The 15328-nt window shown below is 44.1% G+C and overlaps 1 protein-coding gene and 1 long non-coding RNA gene across 3 annotated transcripts in view; one reads left to right on the top strand and one right to left on the bottom strand.

Moving 5' to 3' along the window:
* Positions 1 to 4031: 4031 nt before the first annotated feature.
* Positions 4032 to 6669, bottom strand: LOC127911504 (uncharacterized). Its single transcript, XR_008078765.1, has 2 exons — positions 6520 to 6669; positions 4032 to 5276 (listed from the first exon to the last, which is right to left on the bottom strand). It is a non-coding gene; the product is annotated as an uncharacterized LOC127911504 (long non-coding RNA).
* A 236-nt stretch (positions 6670 to 6905) lies between these two features.
* LOC118357537 (ubiquitin carboxyl-terminal hydrolase 22-like) overlaps positions 6906 to 15328 on the top strand; it is a 50100-nt gene continuing 41677 nt past the window's right edge. For both annotated transcript variants that reach the window (XM_035734729.2, XM_035734728.2), the window contains exon 1: positions 6906 to 7390. In XM_035734729.2, coding sequence (XP_035590622.1) covers positions 7271 to 7390 — 120 coding nt within the window. In that variant the 5' untranslated portion in view covers positions 6906 to 7270. The remainder of the gene's footprint in view (positions 7391 to 15328) is intronic.

Here is a 15328-nt window from a genome sequence, read left to right as displayed (position 1 = left end):
CAAAGAAAAACCCTGCTCCCGCCGGGGAGGTGGATGGACGCATGAGGCCTGCTTCCAGAGCGTCCTTGATGTAGGTATCCATAGCAGCTCGTTCGGGTGGAGATAGGGAAAAGATCCGACCCCTGGGGGGGCAAGTGCCCGGAAACAGTTCGATGGGGCAATCATAAGGTCTATGGGGTGGTAGCATGGTGGCCCTCTGTTTGCTAAATACCAGTTTGAGGTCATGGTAACACTCGGGAACTCGGGTCAGGTCGATGGATTCTAAAGACTCGGGAGTAGAACTCGGGGAATTCGGGAAAATACAAGTAGCTTGGCACGTAGGATCCCACTGCTTGATAGTGCCCACAGACCAGTCGATGTGAGGGTTATGGCTGTGAAGCCAGGGGTATCCAAGGACAAGAGGGAACTCGGAACAGGAGATCAAATGAAAGTTCATCAATTCCTGGTGTTGTGAAACTGAAAGTCGCAAGGAGGTAGTGACATGAGTGACAAGTCCAGATCCCAAAGGGCTTCCATCCAATGTAGTAACCCTCATGGGGTCACTTAGAGTTTCAGAGTGAACGCCATTCTCCTTCGCCCAGACACCATCCATGAAGTTACCTGCGGCTCCAGAGTCTACCAAGGCTTGAAGGTGAAGCTTGTGGTTGTCCCAGGAAAGGGTGACTGGAATGAGCAGACGGGAGTTGGACGGATGGGAGGAGGTTATGTTTCCCGTTACAGTTCCCCCCGGTCTGTACGGGACAGAGCGTTACCCTGGAGCCCGGGACACGTGGAACGGAAATGGCCCGGTTTGCCGCAATATAGACAGCGTCGCTCCCTCTCAGCCTGGGAGATGCGTCCAATCTGCATGGGTTCCGGGGGAGCCAGCGAGGATAAAGGTGGGGACTCGGAGCTGGGACTGATAGGGGCTGGAGGTCTACGGTTGAGTTCTCTCTCTCTCAGACGCTGGTCAATGCGTGAGGCCAACTTGATCAGGGACTCGAGATTGTCCGGTGGTTCCCGAGTGGCCAGTTCATCTTGGATAGTGTCTGAAAGGCCTTTCAGAAAGCACACCGTGAGCGCCTCGTTGTTCCAGCCACTCGCTGCTGCCACCGTGCGGAACTGGATGGCATAGTCCGTCACACTGCGCCGACCTTGGTGGAGAGTCAGGAGCTGTTTGGCTGAGTCAGGACCACTGCGTGGGCCTTGAAACACTCGTTTGAATTCCTCAGCAAAGGCAGAGTAGCTGGCACAGCAGGAACTATGGGCATCCCACACAGCAGTAGCCCAGGCCAGGGCTTTTTCCGACAGCAGGGTGATGATATATGCGATCTTAGACCGGTCGGTGGGGAATGACGAGGGTTGCAGCTCGAAGGAGAGAGAACATTGGGTGAGAAACCCTTTACAAGCACTTGGATCACCTGAGAACCGTTGGGGAGGTGGAAGACGAGGTTCAGCCAGAGGGTTAACTGCCATGGGTATGTGAATCTGAGGTACTGGGACGGGAACTGTTGCCGGGGTAAGTCGATCAGATATCTGCTTTATGGAAGTCAGCATCTCCGACAGAAGATGAGAATGTCTAGCCATTAAGGCCTCTTGCTGAACCAGGGCGGCTTCGTGGCGTTGGACAGTCTCCTGGTGGTGGGACAGCATGGCAACAAGGTCCTGGGAACTGGCTGCCTCTGGGTTCATTTTTGGCTCTGTGTTTCTGTCAGGACCCGGTTACGAACCCGGGTCTCCGGAGTGAGAAACAGTCACTTAACCAACTGAGCCACGAATAGTTGGCAGAACCCAGAAGATGAGGCAGACACAGCAGTACTTGAGACGGTGTATTTAATGAAGTAAAAAGTGAAGTTCTTCAGGAAAACATGTAACTCCACAACCTCAAAAGGAATTCCACAAGAACAAAGGTAATCCTCCAATACAAAAAGGTAAATCCACAAGGTGGAAGGTATAGCACAAAAAGCCTAATAAAATACTCAAAAACAAACAAACAAGAACAAAAAACAGAATTCCACAAGAGAGTCCACCGGGATCAACAAGAGTTCACAGAGTACTAAGGCTGGGTGCTAACATACAAACACAGAGCAAAGGACTGAGGAAAACAAAGGGTTTAAATACAATCAGGGGAAACGAGGCACAGGTGCAAATAATAATGGGGATCAAGGGAAAACAAAAGGTCAAAAGGCACAATGGGGGCATCTAGTGACCAAAAACCGGAACAACCCTGGCCAAATCCTGACAACCTTGGCTTCTTGCTGCCCTGCCGTAACAGGTAGTCAGCCTGCCACGCAGGCTCCTCGTGGAGTGCAATGTAAGGCAGGTGGTTAGAATGTTGGACTAGTAACCAGAAGGTTGCAAAAATGAATCCCTGAGCTGACAAGGTAAAAATCTGTCGTTCTGCCCCTAAAAAAGGCAGTTAACCCACCATTCCTAGGCTGTCATTGAAAATAAGAATGTGTTCTTAACTGATTTGCCTGGTTAAATAAAGGTGAAAAAAAAAATGTTATAAAAATCGGCAAACCGGTGTCCAAAAATACAGATTACCGATTGTTATGAAAACTTGAAATCGGCCATTCCGGTTAATCGGTCGACCTCTCGTCAATATAAGGTTCCACAGTTGACATTGCATGTCAGAGTAAAAACCAAGCCATGAGGTCGAAGGAATTGTCCGTAGAGCTCAGAGACAGTATTGTGTCGAGGCACAGATCTGGAGAAGGGTACCAAAACAATTCTGGAGCATTGAAGATCCCCAAGGACACCGTGGCCTCCATCATTAACTGGGAGAAATTTGGAACCACCAAGACTCTTCCTAGAGCTGGCCGCCTGGCCAAACTGAGCAATCGGGGGAGAAGGGCCTTGGTACTGGAGGTGACCAAGAACCCGATGGTCACTCTGACAGAGCTCCATAGTTCCTCTGTGGAGATGGGAGAACCTTTCAGAAGGACAACCATCTCTGCAGCACTCCACCAAACAGGCATTTATGGTAGAGTGGCCAGATGGAAGCCACTCCTCAGTAAAAGGCACTTGACAGCCCACTGGAAGTTTGCCTAAAAGACTCTCAGACCATGAGAAACAAGATTCTCTGGTCTGAGGAAACAAATATTTAACTCTTAGGACCTGAATGCCAATCTGAATCTGGAGGAAACCTGGCACCATCCCTACGGTGGAGCATGGTGGTGGCAGCATCATCCTGTGGGGATGTTTTTCAGCGGCAGGGACTGTGAGACTAGTCAGGAAAGGACAACAACCCTAAGAACACAGCCAAGACAACGCAGGAGTGGCAAGTCTCTGAATGTCCTTGAGTGGCCCAGCCAGATCACGGACATGAACCCCATCTGACATCTCTGGAGAGCCCTGAAAATAGCTGTGCAGCAACTCAGCCCCATCCAACCTAACAGAGCTTGAGAGGACCTGCAGAGATACAGGTGTGCCAAGCTTGTAGCGTCATACCCAAGAAGACTAAAGGCTGTAATTGCTGCCAAAGCTGCTTCAACAAAGAACTGAGTAACGGGTCTGAAATTTTACGGAAACTTGATATTCTTTTTTTAATTTTACAATTTTGCAAACATTTCCAAAAACAAGTTTTAGCTTTGTCATTATTGGGTTTTGTGTGCAGATTGATGAGGGGGAAAAATACTTAATACATTTTAGAATAAAGCTGTAAAGTAACAAAATGTGGAAAAAGTCAAGGGGTCTGAATACTTTCGGAATGCACTATATATATAGTTTACTATTTAATCTGAATTATTTTAATGTTCCGACATTTTAAATGTACTGTAACTTTGCCTGTTCCTGATAATTACAGGCATCCACTAGGTGCTTCTATCATGCATTATTCCATCTATTTAAAATACATTTTCTTCAACACCAAAATGTCTCTAACAGACCAAAAGGGAAGACAACTGTTTATCAAGTGCCACACTGTTTTCTTAATTTTTGCCCTTGAAAACCAAACCCAGAATCAAACTGAAAAGACATTTGAAACCCTTAGACATGCCTCCCCATCCTTCCTTTCAGAATGTTAAGTATCAAAGAAAATGTCAACAAAGTGGAATTTCATTGTGCTTTATTAACACCATAATTTGCTAAGTACAAGATGTGTTATGGTATGCTTAGATGAGTTCATTAAGTGCCATATGAAAATAAAGAGCTATACAAGGTACATTTCAAATATTAATAAATCACAAGGAGTTATATTTAGCCATTAGATAAACATGTATGAAGAAAGCTGTACAAGACAACAACAAAAAAACACAAATCAAGAGTTATGCTTAGATAATAAGGTAGAGCTGACAGAGAGAGCTTTACCAGGCACAAAATACAAGACCTTTTTAAAAACACAAAGTATTAGGCCCCGAGTCTAAATACCACATAGATTAACATATTTGGAGCACAGAGTTAGTCTGAATGACTGGAACTCATCTACTATCCTTGGCAGCATGTGTGAAATAGAATGCCTTCAGTTTAGGAATAACATCAGCACAGAACTTCACATCAAATGGCACATCAATAACAACTTGCTTGGATGGAGCCCAGACAAGTAGTTTGCATCTCTCCAGTCCTGTGTAGAACATGCCCATTTGCACCTGCAATTAGTACCCGCGGGCTCCATTAGGTTGCCACTGAGGCATCAACCAGTTTCACATCAGTGAGTTTGCCAGAGAACAGTTTAGTCAGAGACTCACACTTCTTTCTCAGAACAGGACATTTGATTTCTAGAAGTGTGTAAGCCACCTGCTCGTTCTCCTTGCCAAATGTGGTTGCTGAGTTCCCATGGGACATGGAGAAGAGATGCTCCCACACAAAGTTGTCGGGATTTTTTGTGGTGCGCACGGGAAACTTCTTTGCTGAGCTATAAGGGATCCGAAGTTTACGTCCGTCATAACACACATGGGATGCTCTCTGTGCTTTAGTGACCTCCTTCAAGGTGGCACATTTACACTCCTCCAGCTTAACATGAACATCATAAAATGACAGCATTTCTGACACTGCATATTTATGCCATGTTCACCATGAGGCTGCTGTAGCTGTTGCTAGAACTTGATGACTGTTTGGTTTAGCTTTGATACACTTGTGCAGAAGGATCTCCACTGGAACATTGGCCCCTTCCAAACTGAGATGGAGAAGCGGGCGGGTTTCTGTCAGAGAACTCGTCACTTGGTTTGTGATGTTTGAAACATATCCCGCTCAACCTTTTTGGAGCTAAATTCCGCTACGTCTCGAGTTCCACTGGCATTGCTCATACAGTATGTACAGGACATCCATGTCAATCCTCCATAGATAGCATTCTGCACCTTCAGCAAAAAAAACTACTGTTAGAATAGTAAATTACAGTACAGAACACTGGTTTACATGGTGCTCACATTTGACTAGTTTAAACAGTTCCATTTGAACTAGTCGGTTTAAGTTATGCTGGTAATTACCAATTTCCTTGTAAAATTCACCTTGATTCTGTACCTACCTCATTGTCATTCGAGATTAGACTGATATACCTACACAATGAGCCATTGAAACCAAGAACTGTGTGTGCATGTTGTAATAGTTAACGTTATCAGTTCTGGTCAGTGATATGGTATAATCACAATTAGCTAGCTAGCTAAGTAACTAGCTAACATCAAACGTATCAGTCATAAACAAAAAGACAGCGAGCTTGCTACTTTCCATAGTATTGCAGCTGCATGACTGCAATATTTCCCCTGCCCCTACAACAAGAACACCATGCAGTCTCCACCGATGATGATGATACAAGATGATACAAGAATCCAGGCAGAATGATGGTGTGTTTTGGTCTGACTGGGCTGGACATCTGCTTTGAGGAACACCAGGTTGTCATCCTCAAAGTGAATAAACACCCACCCAACTTTGCCACTGTGGAGGTATTGATATGCATCTGTGCTTTTGTAGCTCCTCATCTCTGAGCCATCCACACAGACAGACAAGATTAAATAATTCAAGAAGTCTTTGTAGGTGATATGTGGCCATTTTTTCATATCGTCCTCCCACTCTTGAATAATCTGCAGATGTGGCCCAGACTTGCCATTCAACTTTGAAAGGTTTTTCTTGGTGTGATTTTACGACATTTTGAGCTAGCTAGCTAATGTTCGCAAAAACGGCAAGAATATCACAACGCATGTCCTCCACAAAACTGAACGTTCAGACATTGTTTTGTTTTCCAGGTTCTTAAATAAGGTGAATACACGAGGCCAACTTTACCATATTATCCTGGAGGCATACTTACACATCCTGTCTCATTACTATGAGTGAAAGATATCTCTGAACTTTAAACAAATTCTAATACAAAATCTTTGTTCAGCTTCTTTCTATTCTGTGGTTGCATGAAATAGCAAACATAATGTGAATTCAACAATGACATTACTTTATCTTTGTTACTCCCTGATAAAACAGTAACATCCTTTACTGTCGTTAAACAGTGGGTTAAATAGATTCCACGATCCGGATTCGATCCGAATTTACGCAAGTGCTTGGTTCAGTTCTCGCCCTGTGTGCACCGATATGCTTGCAGAACTGTACGCCCACCTTGATGTATAATAGCGCCGCCCACCGGGCGAAATGTCGTGAAAAGAGTGTGTCCACCAAGGAAAGAGGACCACTGGAGAGGAAGCATGGTGGTCTTTCGCCCAAAAGACAAAACCTCTGTATTTGTTTCCAACAGTGTAACACAGATAGAAAAATGAGGTTAGTTATAACAATATTTGAGTCTAATGTACAGTACCAGCGCTTCCTGTAGCCAATTGGACTCGTTTTACGAGCGGATAAGGCGCGTAATAAATAGTTGAGCCAATCAAAATATCAGTTTCCAAATAGGGGCGGGACATAATACGGAAACGATACCCACACACGCCAATCAAAACCAGGCACTCCTTTCCATTGGCCGATCGAAAAATGAATGAGGTGGGGCTTGCAGCAACGCTCGCGGTGTTCTGTTGAAATTCCATTGCCGAACATTAGCTAGCTAAAATAACTGGAACTAAGGATATAGCTTCCGAAGTGTGGCCAACGACCAATACCACCCAAATGTGGATTTAATTTGGGAAAAATATGTCAAAATTCTGTAATGGGATTACTCAAGGATTGCTTTGATGTGTACTGCATTTACCTCCGATTTAGCTGTGGCTACCTCTCAAGCTAGCCGAATCGGAACAATCGGCGGATAACTGGCTAACTAACGTTAAACGTAACTAACTTAGCTAGCTAATTCTTTAACGTCAGGACTAGGACGGAACACGTTTCATCGTTAAAGATACACAAAACGAATGTTGTTACTGTCATGAGTCCAGCCGGGTGCCCCCATGTGAACGGGTTCAAAGTGGATAACTGGAAACAGAATCTACGGGTCATTTACCAATGCTTTGTGTGGAGTGGGTCTGCCGAAACCAGGAAACGCAAGGTAAACATTTTAAACGTTAGTTAGCTAACGTTGGCTACTACTAACTCGCTCAGAACATGTATGCAGACCGCTTCTCGAGAGAACAGTGCCTACAACGCCTCTCTGGCTAGCTGTCGTACATCGTCATTGTTACCAAGCCACACACGAAGAGGCAACTCGTAGAGTCTGTGAAAGACCCTGTTTTTTCCCGATTAACTGGTGATATATGCTACTGTTTCCCTTGCACGGATAGACCTTGTCCAACGTTATCTAGGCACACATTTTCAGGCATTTCTTTTTCTCGGCTTGGGCACTTGTAAGTTTGCTTACGCGGACTGCTGCAGTTTTAGACAAAATTGACACTGACTGAGGGTTTGTGTGTGAGAGACTGTTCGTTAGCTCAGCTCACTACCTAAACCCCCTGCGCCTCTTGCATCACAAAATCTGAGTGTCAACTCTGCCCATGTGTGCGCGATCCTGTTTAAGCACTCCCAGTTCAAAACTTAAATGTAATGGCAAAATGTAGATTTCCGTCTAAATAGACATACCCAAAAGTAACTGATATTCATGTGTATTTACAAGATTCTGACATGTAATAACTTGGTATATTTGGAAAGAGAACATCTGGGAGACTGAGGAAATGATCAGGAGTTACGTAGTTAAGAATACACAAGATCAAGCACACAAGTTTTTCTTTTGAGTCATCTTTCATTTACAAGCTATAAGTGAGTTATTGATGACTAGACCTGGAAATTCATCAGATGGCTTCCACAGCACGTGAGCAATAGCATAAAAAATGGGATTGACAAATATAAATATGTATTTTTTATTTTACCTTTATTTAACTAGGCAAGTCAGTTAAGAGCAAATTCTTATTTTCAATGACGACCTAGGATCAGTGGGTTAACTGCCTTGTTCAGGGGCAGAACGACATATTTTGTACCTTGTCAGCTTGGGGATGAGATCTTGCAACATTTCGTTTACTAGTCCAATGCTCTAACCATTAGGCTACGCTGCCACCTCAAATGGGGAATCCTGGGTACATTCAAGTGTCCTTTTAAATGCTCCAAAGGGTCCAAATGTGCTAAATGCACAGGATGTGCCTAAAAGTTATTGTTCACTATTAAAACAACATTCTTACCACATCAACCTCTCACAAACATCGTGGTGGTGTCAGGGAACATACAGGGGATATCCAAGTGTTTTTTTAAATATTTCTTATATTTCTCAACCTAGTCACTCATTGGACATTTTGATTTTGCCATTAAGTCATACATCATGGAAATAGGCTAGATTTGTTCCTACCAGCTTAAAGATTAACTTCATACCCACCATGTATCTATAGCTCAAACACAGACCAAATCTAGGCGTACCTTGAAATGTTTGAAAATGTTGTGTAAAATAAATATTTTAACTCTCGGGGCTGGTGATCAATAACGGTAGATCACAGGCAGACACATAAGATATTCTCATGGTCTGTGGAGTCTCTGCAATCGGTGTGTATCAACGTATTCCGTGTTTATTTTGTTTATGCTTCACAACGTTAACCGGAATGGAGGTAGCAGCCATCTTGAAATGAGGTCATCGGCTTGGCCTTCCCTTATCAATTTGTATGCTCATATATACATTTATATACATATATATATATATATATATATAAGTCACACCAAAGATTTGAAGGCACCGATCAATAGCCAAGATACTCAGCTGTCCGCAGACACACCGATTTTGCACATAGGGGCTACCGTTCTAATACCAGACTGAATTGAATTTAAAAAACAAATGTGGTTTACATTTTTTAAGGGTAACGTCATTGCATTCCCAGCTAGCTACATTGCTGGTCTCTCTGGAAAGTATCTTGTGGTTATATTGAAAATAAGTAAATCATGCCATGCTTCCTGAAGAACATGAACACAGTACTTTGGTTGTCTCATCCAAATGTGCAATACCTCTATAGTAGATATGGTACGCCATCAGCGCTCATCAAATAAAATTGTATTTGTCACATGTTTCGTAAACTAACTATGAAATGCTTGCTTACTGGCCTTTTTCGACAATGCAGAGAAACATAGAACAATTGTAACACAAGGAATAAATGTATAATGAGTAATGATCACTTGGGTATATACACTGAGTGTACAAAATGTTAGGAAAACCTTCCTAACATTGAGTTGAACCCAATTTTGCCCTTAGAACAGCCTCAATTCATTGGGGCATAAACTCTACAAGGTGTCGAAAGCGTTCCCCATGGATGCTGGCCCATGTTGACTCCAATGCTTCCCACAGTTGTCAAGTTGGCTGGATCTCCTTTGGGTGTTGGACTATTCTTGATACACACAGGAAACTATTGAGCGTTAAAAACCCAGCTGCATTGCAGTTACACGTTGCGGTGCACATTCAAAACCAGCGTGCCTGGCAACTACCATACCCTGTTCGAAGGCACTTTTGTTTTCCCCATTCACCATCTGAATGGCACACGTACACAATCCTTGTCTCAAGGCTTAAACATCCTTCTTTAACCTGTCTCCTCCCCTTCATCTACACTGATTTCAAGTGGATTTAACAAGGGCCATCCAATAAGGGATCATAGCTTTCACCTCTATTCACCTAGTCGGTTTGTCATGGAAAGAGCAGGTGTAAGAAATGTGTTGTACACACAGAGTGTACACAGTGTACCAGTACTGAGTTAATGTTGCAGGGGTACAACTTAATTTGGGTAGATATGAACATATAGGTAGGGGTAAAGTGACTAGGCAATAGGATAGATAATAAGCCGGAGCAGTAGTGTATGTGATGAGTTGGTGCAAAAGGGGATCAATGTAGATAGTCCGGGTAGCTATTTGGTTAATTATTTAGCAGTCTTATGGCTTGTGGGTAGTGTCCTGTTGGTGCATCAGTACCGCAATGGTACAGACCGACACAACATTCAACTGATAATATTATGTCCGTTTGGACCCGAGTACAATATCCCCAGACTGTACAACTAGCTGTTGTAAAATCAACATGACATGTATTTCCATAGCATGTAAATGTAACCCATTGGATACAGACAGTGCTCATGAACGTGTTAATTCATCCCAAAAGTGTTCATTGGTGTCAGCGCTCTATGCAGGTCAGTCAAGTTCTTCCACACCAATCTCAACAAACCATTTCTGTATGGACCTTGCTTTGTGCACTGGGGCATTGTCATGTTGAAACAGGAAAGGGCCATCCCCAAACTGTTGCCACAAAGTTGGAAGCACAGAATTGTCTAGAATATCATTGTATGTTGTAGTGTTAAGATTTCCCTTCACTGGAACTAAGGGGACTAGCCCGAACCATAAAAAACAGCCCTTGACCATTATTCCTCCTCTAAACTTTACAGTTGGCACTATGCGTTGGGGCAAGTAGCGTTTTCCTGGCACCCGCCAATCCCAGATTAGTCCGTCGGACTGTCATATGGTGAAGAGTGATTCATCACTCCAGAGAAGGCGTTTCCACTGCTCCAGAGTCCATTGGTGGCGAGCTGTGCACTCCAGCCAATGCTTGACATTGTGCATGGTGATCTTAGGCTTGTGTGCGGCTGCTCGGCCATGGGAACCCATTTCATGAAGCTCCTGACAGACAGTTCTTGTCCAGACGTTGCTTCCAGAGGCAGTTTTGAACTCTGTAGTGAGTGTTGCACCCGAGGATAGATGATTTTTACACGCTTCAGCACTCTGCGGTCCCATTCTGTGAGCTTGTGTGGCCTTCCACTTCACAGCTGAGCCATTGTTGCTTCTAGACGTTTCCACTTCACAATAACAGCACTTACAGTTGACGGGGACAGCTCTAGCATGGCAGAAATTTGACGAACTGACTTGTTGGAAAGGTGGCATCCTATGACTGTGGCACGTTGAACGTCACTGAGCTCTTAGTAAGGCAATTCTACTGCCAATGTTTGTCTATGGAGATTGCGTGGCTGTGTGCTCGATTTTTATACACCTGTCAGTAAAGGGTGTGGCTAAATTAGCCGAATCCACTCATTTGAATGTAAATTTAGCTACATTAGAGACTATGCCTGTTGGAGTTTGTGTGGGTGGGCAGTGAAATTCCCATTCGCATATATTTTCAAATGTTAGGCTGACATTAACCAACTTATCCCACCCACCCTTGTGTTTTTTCTGAGTTCATCTGTCAAGTTACACTGAGAGGCTGCAGTGACTGTTTCAATGTACAGTGTAGCCTCCTTCTTAATGGTTTCAACATAGAAGAAATGTAACAGTTTCTTCTCGGGGGGCTCAGCTTGCTCAACAGCAACACACAGTATATCCAGTAATGGTAAGGTAAAAGGTAACCACCTCACTATCTGAACATGATGAGCAGTACTGACTGAGTCCCCATAAGACTGCTGGTTTGTATCAGTAATGCTACATAAAAATCTACCATGGCTCTTGAAAAGGGGCCCATGGATCATGAAGTCATTGATGCTGCATGAAACAGACAGTTCATAAGACAATTCATAACCCCACCCCCACCCACCAACTCTCCATTTCTGCTGGAGCCTCTATATTTGTTTGACTCCACGCCACCCAATCATATAAGATGTTGAAAGTACTGTGCGTTAGGCCCGGCAATCTTTGATTTATTGCATGGATTGGTAATGTAAACCTACCTATTCACTGGGTAGTGGTTAGTTATGGGGAGGGACGGTGACACCTGTGTTCAGAGCTGTCACAGACTAGGCTTGTATTTAATCAGGGCTGGCGGACTGTCTGGGGGGTGTGGAGCAGGGACTACACAAAGATTTATCAGTTCAAACACTAGCGTCTTTTGCTCCTTTCTTCGCCCCCTCTTTCTGTCAATTTCTTTCTCGCCCTCTTTCTCTTTATGCCTTCCTTTCTTACTCTCACTTCCCCCACACACACATGCAGTTGCCCCTGCTCCATGGATATGTTAATTAGGATAAATGGAGTGAATGTTGCATGGATGGAGGAAGAGAACTAACAGATCAATCATCTGTGGAGGACCTCCTAATGAGCAGTTGAATTGCTCATCGGTCTGCTTTATAAAAAAATAAAAAAACACCTAGTTTCTGCCCTAAGATGAACAGACCCAAAGAGATGAGGTGACATACCATTGGCAACCATCCAGGTTGTGCTGTATAGCACACTGTAGCAAAATGTATTGAAACAGAAAATAAAAAGGAGAGTTTCTAATCGGGAAAATGCAGGTATTACCTCCCTGTATCATTCTATTTCAAACCTATGTCTCAACCTAGTCTGTTTTCTCTTTTGATACTGTGCCTACCTCCTAAACCCCACAAAGGCTCCATGTGAAGAAGAAGCAGCACACCGTGTGAAGTCCCCTCAACACCTTGGACCAGCCACTCCTCTTTGCAGATGGGTCTTTGAGTTATCTGATTGTTGAGGAAATCATAGCGCCTAACAAGCTGTATAGCAGCTGTACATCAATAATTCATGCACATTGTAACCAGCAGCTATTTTTCATGCTCATATATAGGCTACAGCAAGTGTGTTCAGAATACATATGATCTCCAGGCTGCTGGTTGAGATGAGGGGCTCAAGGTTATTTTCTCATTTATGTTACCTCTTGAGAGAGACCAGTTCTGGCGACTGCAGGTCATTGTCCACATGCCCAGTCCCTGCTGGGTTTTAGAGAGAGAGAGTGTGTGTGTGTGTGTGTCCTAGCGCAATGGTAGGAGGAGTGGCTTGCACACACAGCCTCACACACACACTGTTGCATATTTATGCTTCTTCATAATTCATGGACACAATGAGAAAGTGGATAGATTTCGTTTCTCATGATAATCAGTAAAATTGTCATTTATAAAATGGATTACTAGCTTTTTGAGACTATAAAAAAAACTATGACCAACCACCCATCTTTGGAGTAGTTAGGTCTATTTCCCTGCTTTTGAAAGGCTGCTGGCTACTGTCCTGGGAGACTTTCAGCAATTGTGCTAAGCTCACGATATGCTATCTTAAATCATCTCAAAACTGCACCCAGAGACATAAAAATGGTATCGATGAGTTTCTCTGACTCTGGGTAATTAAACTTCCTGAATCTCAAAATATCACAGTATCCCTTTTAAACATGCTGCAGTGTTCTGACTGGAATAAATATGTAATGTTTCTATCAAAGGGCGTCTGTCATTTGATATACTAGCTCTGAAATATAGCCTAGGGATGACATTTTTGTTTACTTCAGGACCGTAGGTACATTTCCCAACCAGAAGCCATAGATTACAGGCAACATCCACACTGAGTTAAAGGCTAGAGCTGCTGCTTTCGAGGAGCTGGACACACTTCCGGACTCTTATAAGAAATCCCGATACGCCCTCAGACGAACCATCAAACAGGCAAAGCATCAATACAGGACCAAGATCCAATCCTACTACACCAGCTCTGACTCTCGTCGCATGTGGGAGGGCTTGCAAACTATCTCCGATTTACAAAGGGAAACCCAGCTGCGATCTGTCCAGTGACGCAAGCCTATCAGATGAGCTAAATACCTTCTATGCTAGCTTCGAATCTATCAACACTGAACCATGCATGAGAGCATCAGCTGTTCTGGACGACTGTGATCACACTCTTCGTAGTCAATGTTAGTAAAACCTTTTAAACAGATTAATATACACGGATTACCAGGACGCGTACTCAGAACATGCGCTGACCAGCTGGCAAGTGTCTTCACTGACACATTCTACCTCTCCCTGACCGTCTGTAATACCTACATGTTTCAAGCAGACCACCATAGTGGTCCAACCTCGGCCAACAGCTCCGCCCCCCGTAGTTCCAAACCCAAGCCTCTCCAGTTTCTCCTTTACCCAAATCCAGATAGCAGATGTTCTGAAAGAGCTGCAAAACCTGGACCCGTACAAATCAGCTGGGCTTGACAATCTGGACCCGCTATTTCTGAAACTATCTGCCGCCATTGTCGCAACCCCTATTACCAGCCTGTTCAACCTCTCTTTCATATCATCTGAGATCCCCAAGGATTGGAAAGCTGCTGCAGTCATCCCCCTCTTCAAAGGAGGAGACACCCTGGACCCAAACTGCTATAGACCTATATCCATCCTGCCCTGCCTATCTAAGGTCTTGAAAGCCAAGTCAACAAACAGGTCACTGACCATCTCGAATCCCACCGTACCTTCTCCGCTGTGCAATCTGGTTTCCGAGCCGGTCACGGGTGCACCTCAGCCACACTCAAGGTACTAAATGATATCATAACCGCCATCGATAAAAGACAGTACTGTGCAGCCGTCTTCATCGACCTCGCCAAGGCTTTCGACTCTGTCAATCACCAAATTCTTATCGGCAGACTCAACAGCCTCGGTTTTTCGGATGACTGCGTCGCCAGACCCACTGTCTCCAGGTCATTTACAAGTCCATGCTAGGTAAAGCTCCGCCTTATCTCAGTTCACTGGTCACGATGGCAACACCCATCCGTAGCACGCGCTCCAGCAGGTGTATCTCACTGATCATCCCTAAAGCCAACACCTCATTTGGCCGCCTTTCGTTCCAGTACTCTGCTGCCTGTGACTGGAACGAATTGCAAAATCGCTGAAGTTGGAGACTTTTATCTCCCTCACCAACTTCAAACATCAGCTATCCGAGCAGCTAACCGATCGCTGCAGCTGTACATAGTCTATAGGTAAATAGCTCACCCTTTTTCACCTACCTCATTCCCATACTGTTTTTATACTGTTTTTATTTATTTACTTTTCTGCTCTTTTGCACACCAATATCTCTACCTGTACATGCCCATCTGATCATTTATCACTCCAGTGTTAATCTGCAAAATTGTATTATTCGCCTACCTCCTCATGCCTTTTGCACACATTGTATATAGACTGCCCATTTTTTTCTACTGTGTTATTGACTTGCTAATTGTTTACTCCATGTGTAACTCTGTGTTGTCTGTTCACACTGCTATGCTTTATCTTGGCCAGGTCGCAGTTGCAAATGAGAACTTGTT

The sequence above is a fragment of the Oncorhynchus keta genome, chromosome 24 (assembly GCF_023373465.1).
Source record: "Oncorhynchus keta strain PuntledgeMale-10-30-2019 chromosome 24, Oket_V2, whole genome shotgun sequence".
Classification (NCBI taxonomy): Eukaryota; Metazoa; Chordata; class Actinopteri; order Salmoniformes; family Salmonidae; genus Oncorhynchus; species Oncorhynchus keta.
Note: the sequence above shows the minus strand (reverse complement) of the source record. Positions and strands in the feature narration are given on the sequence as shown.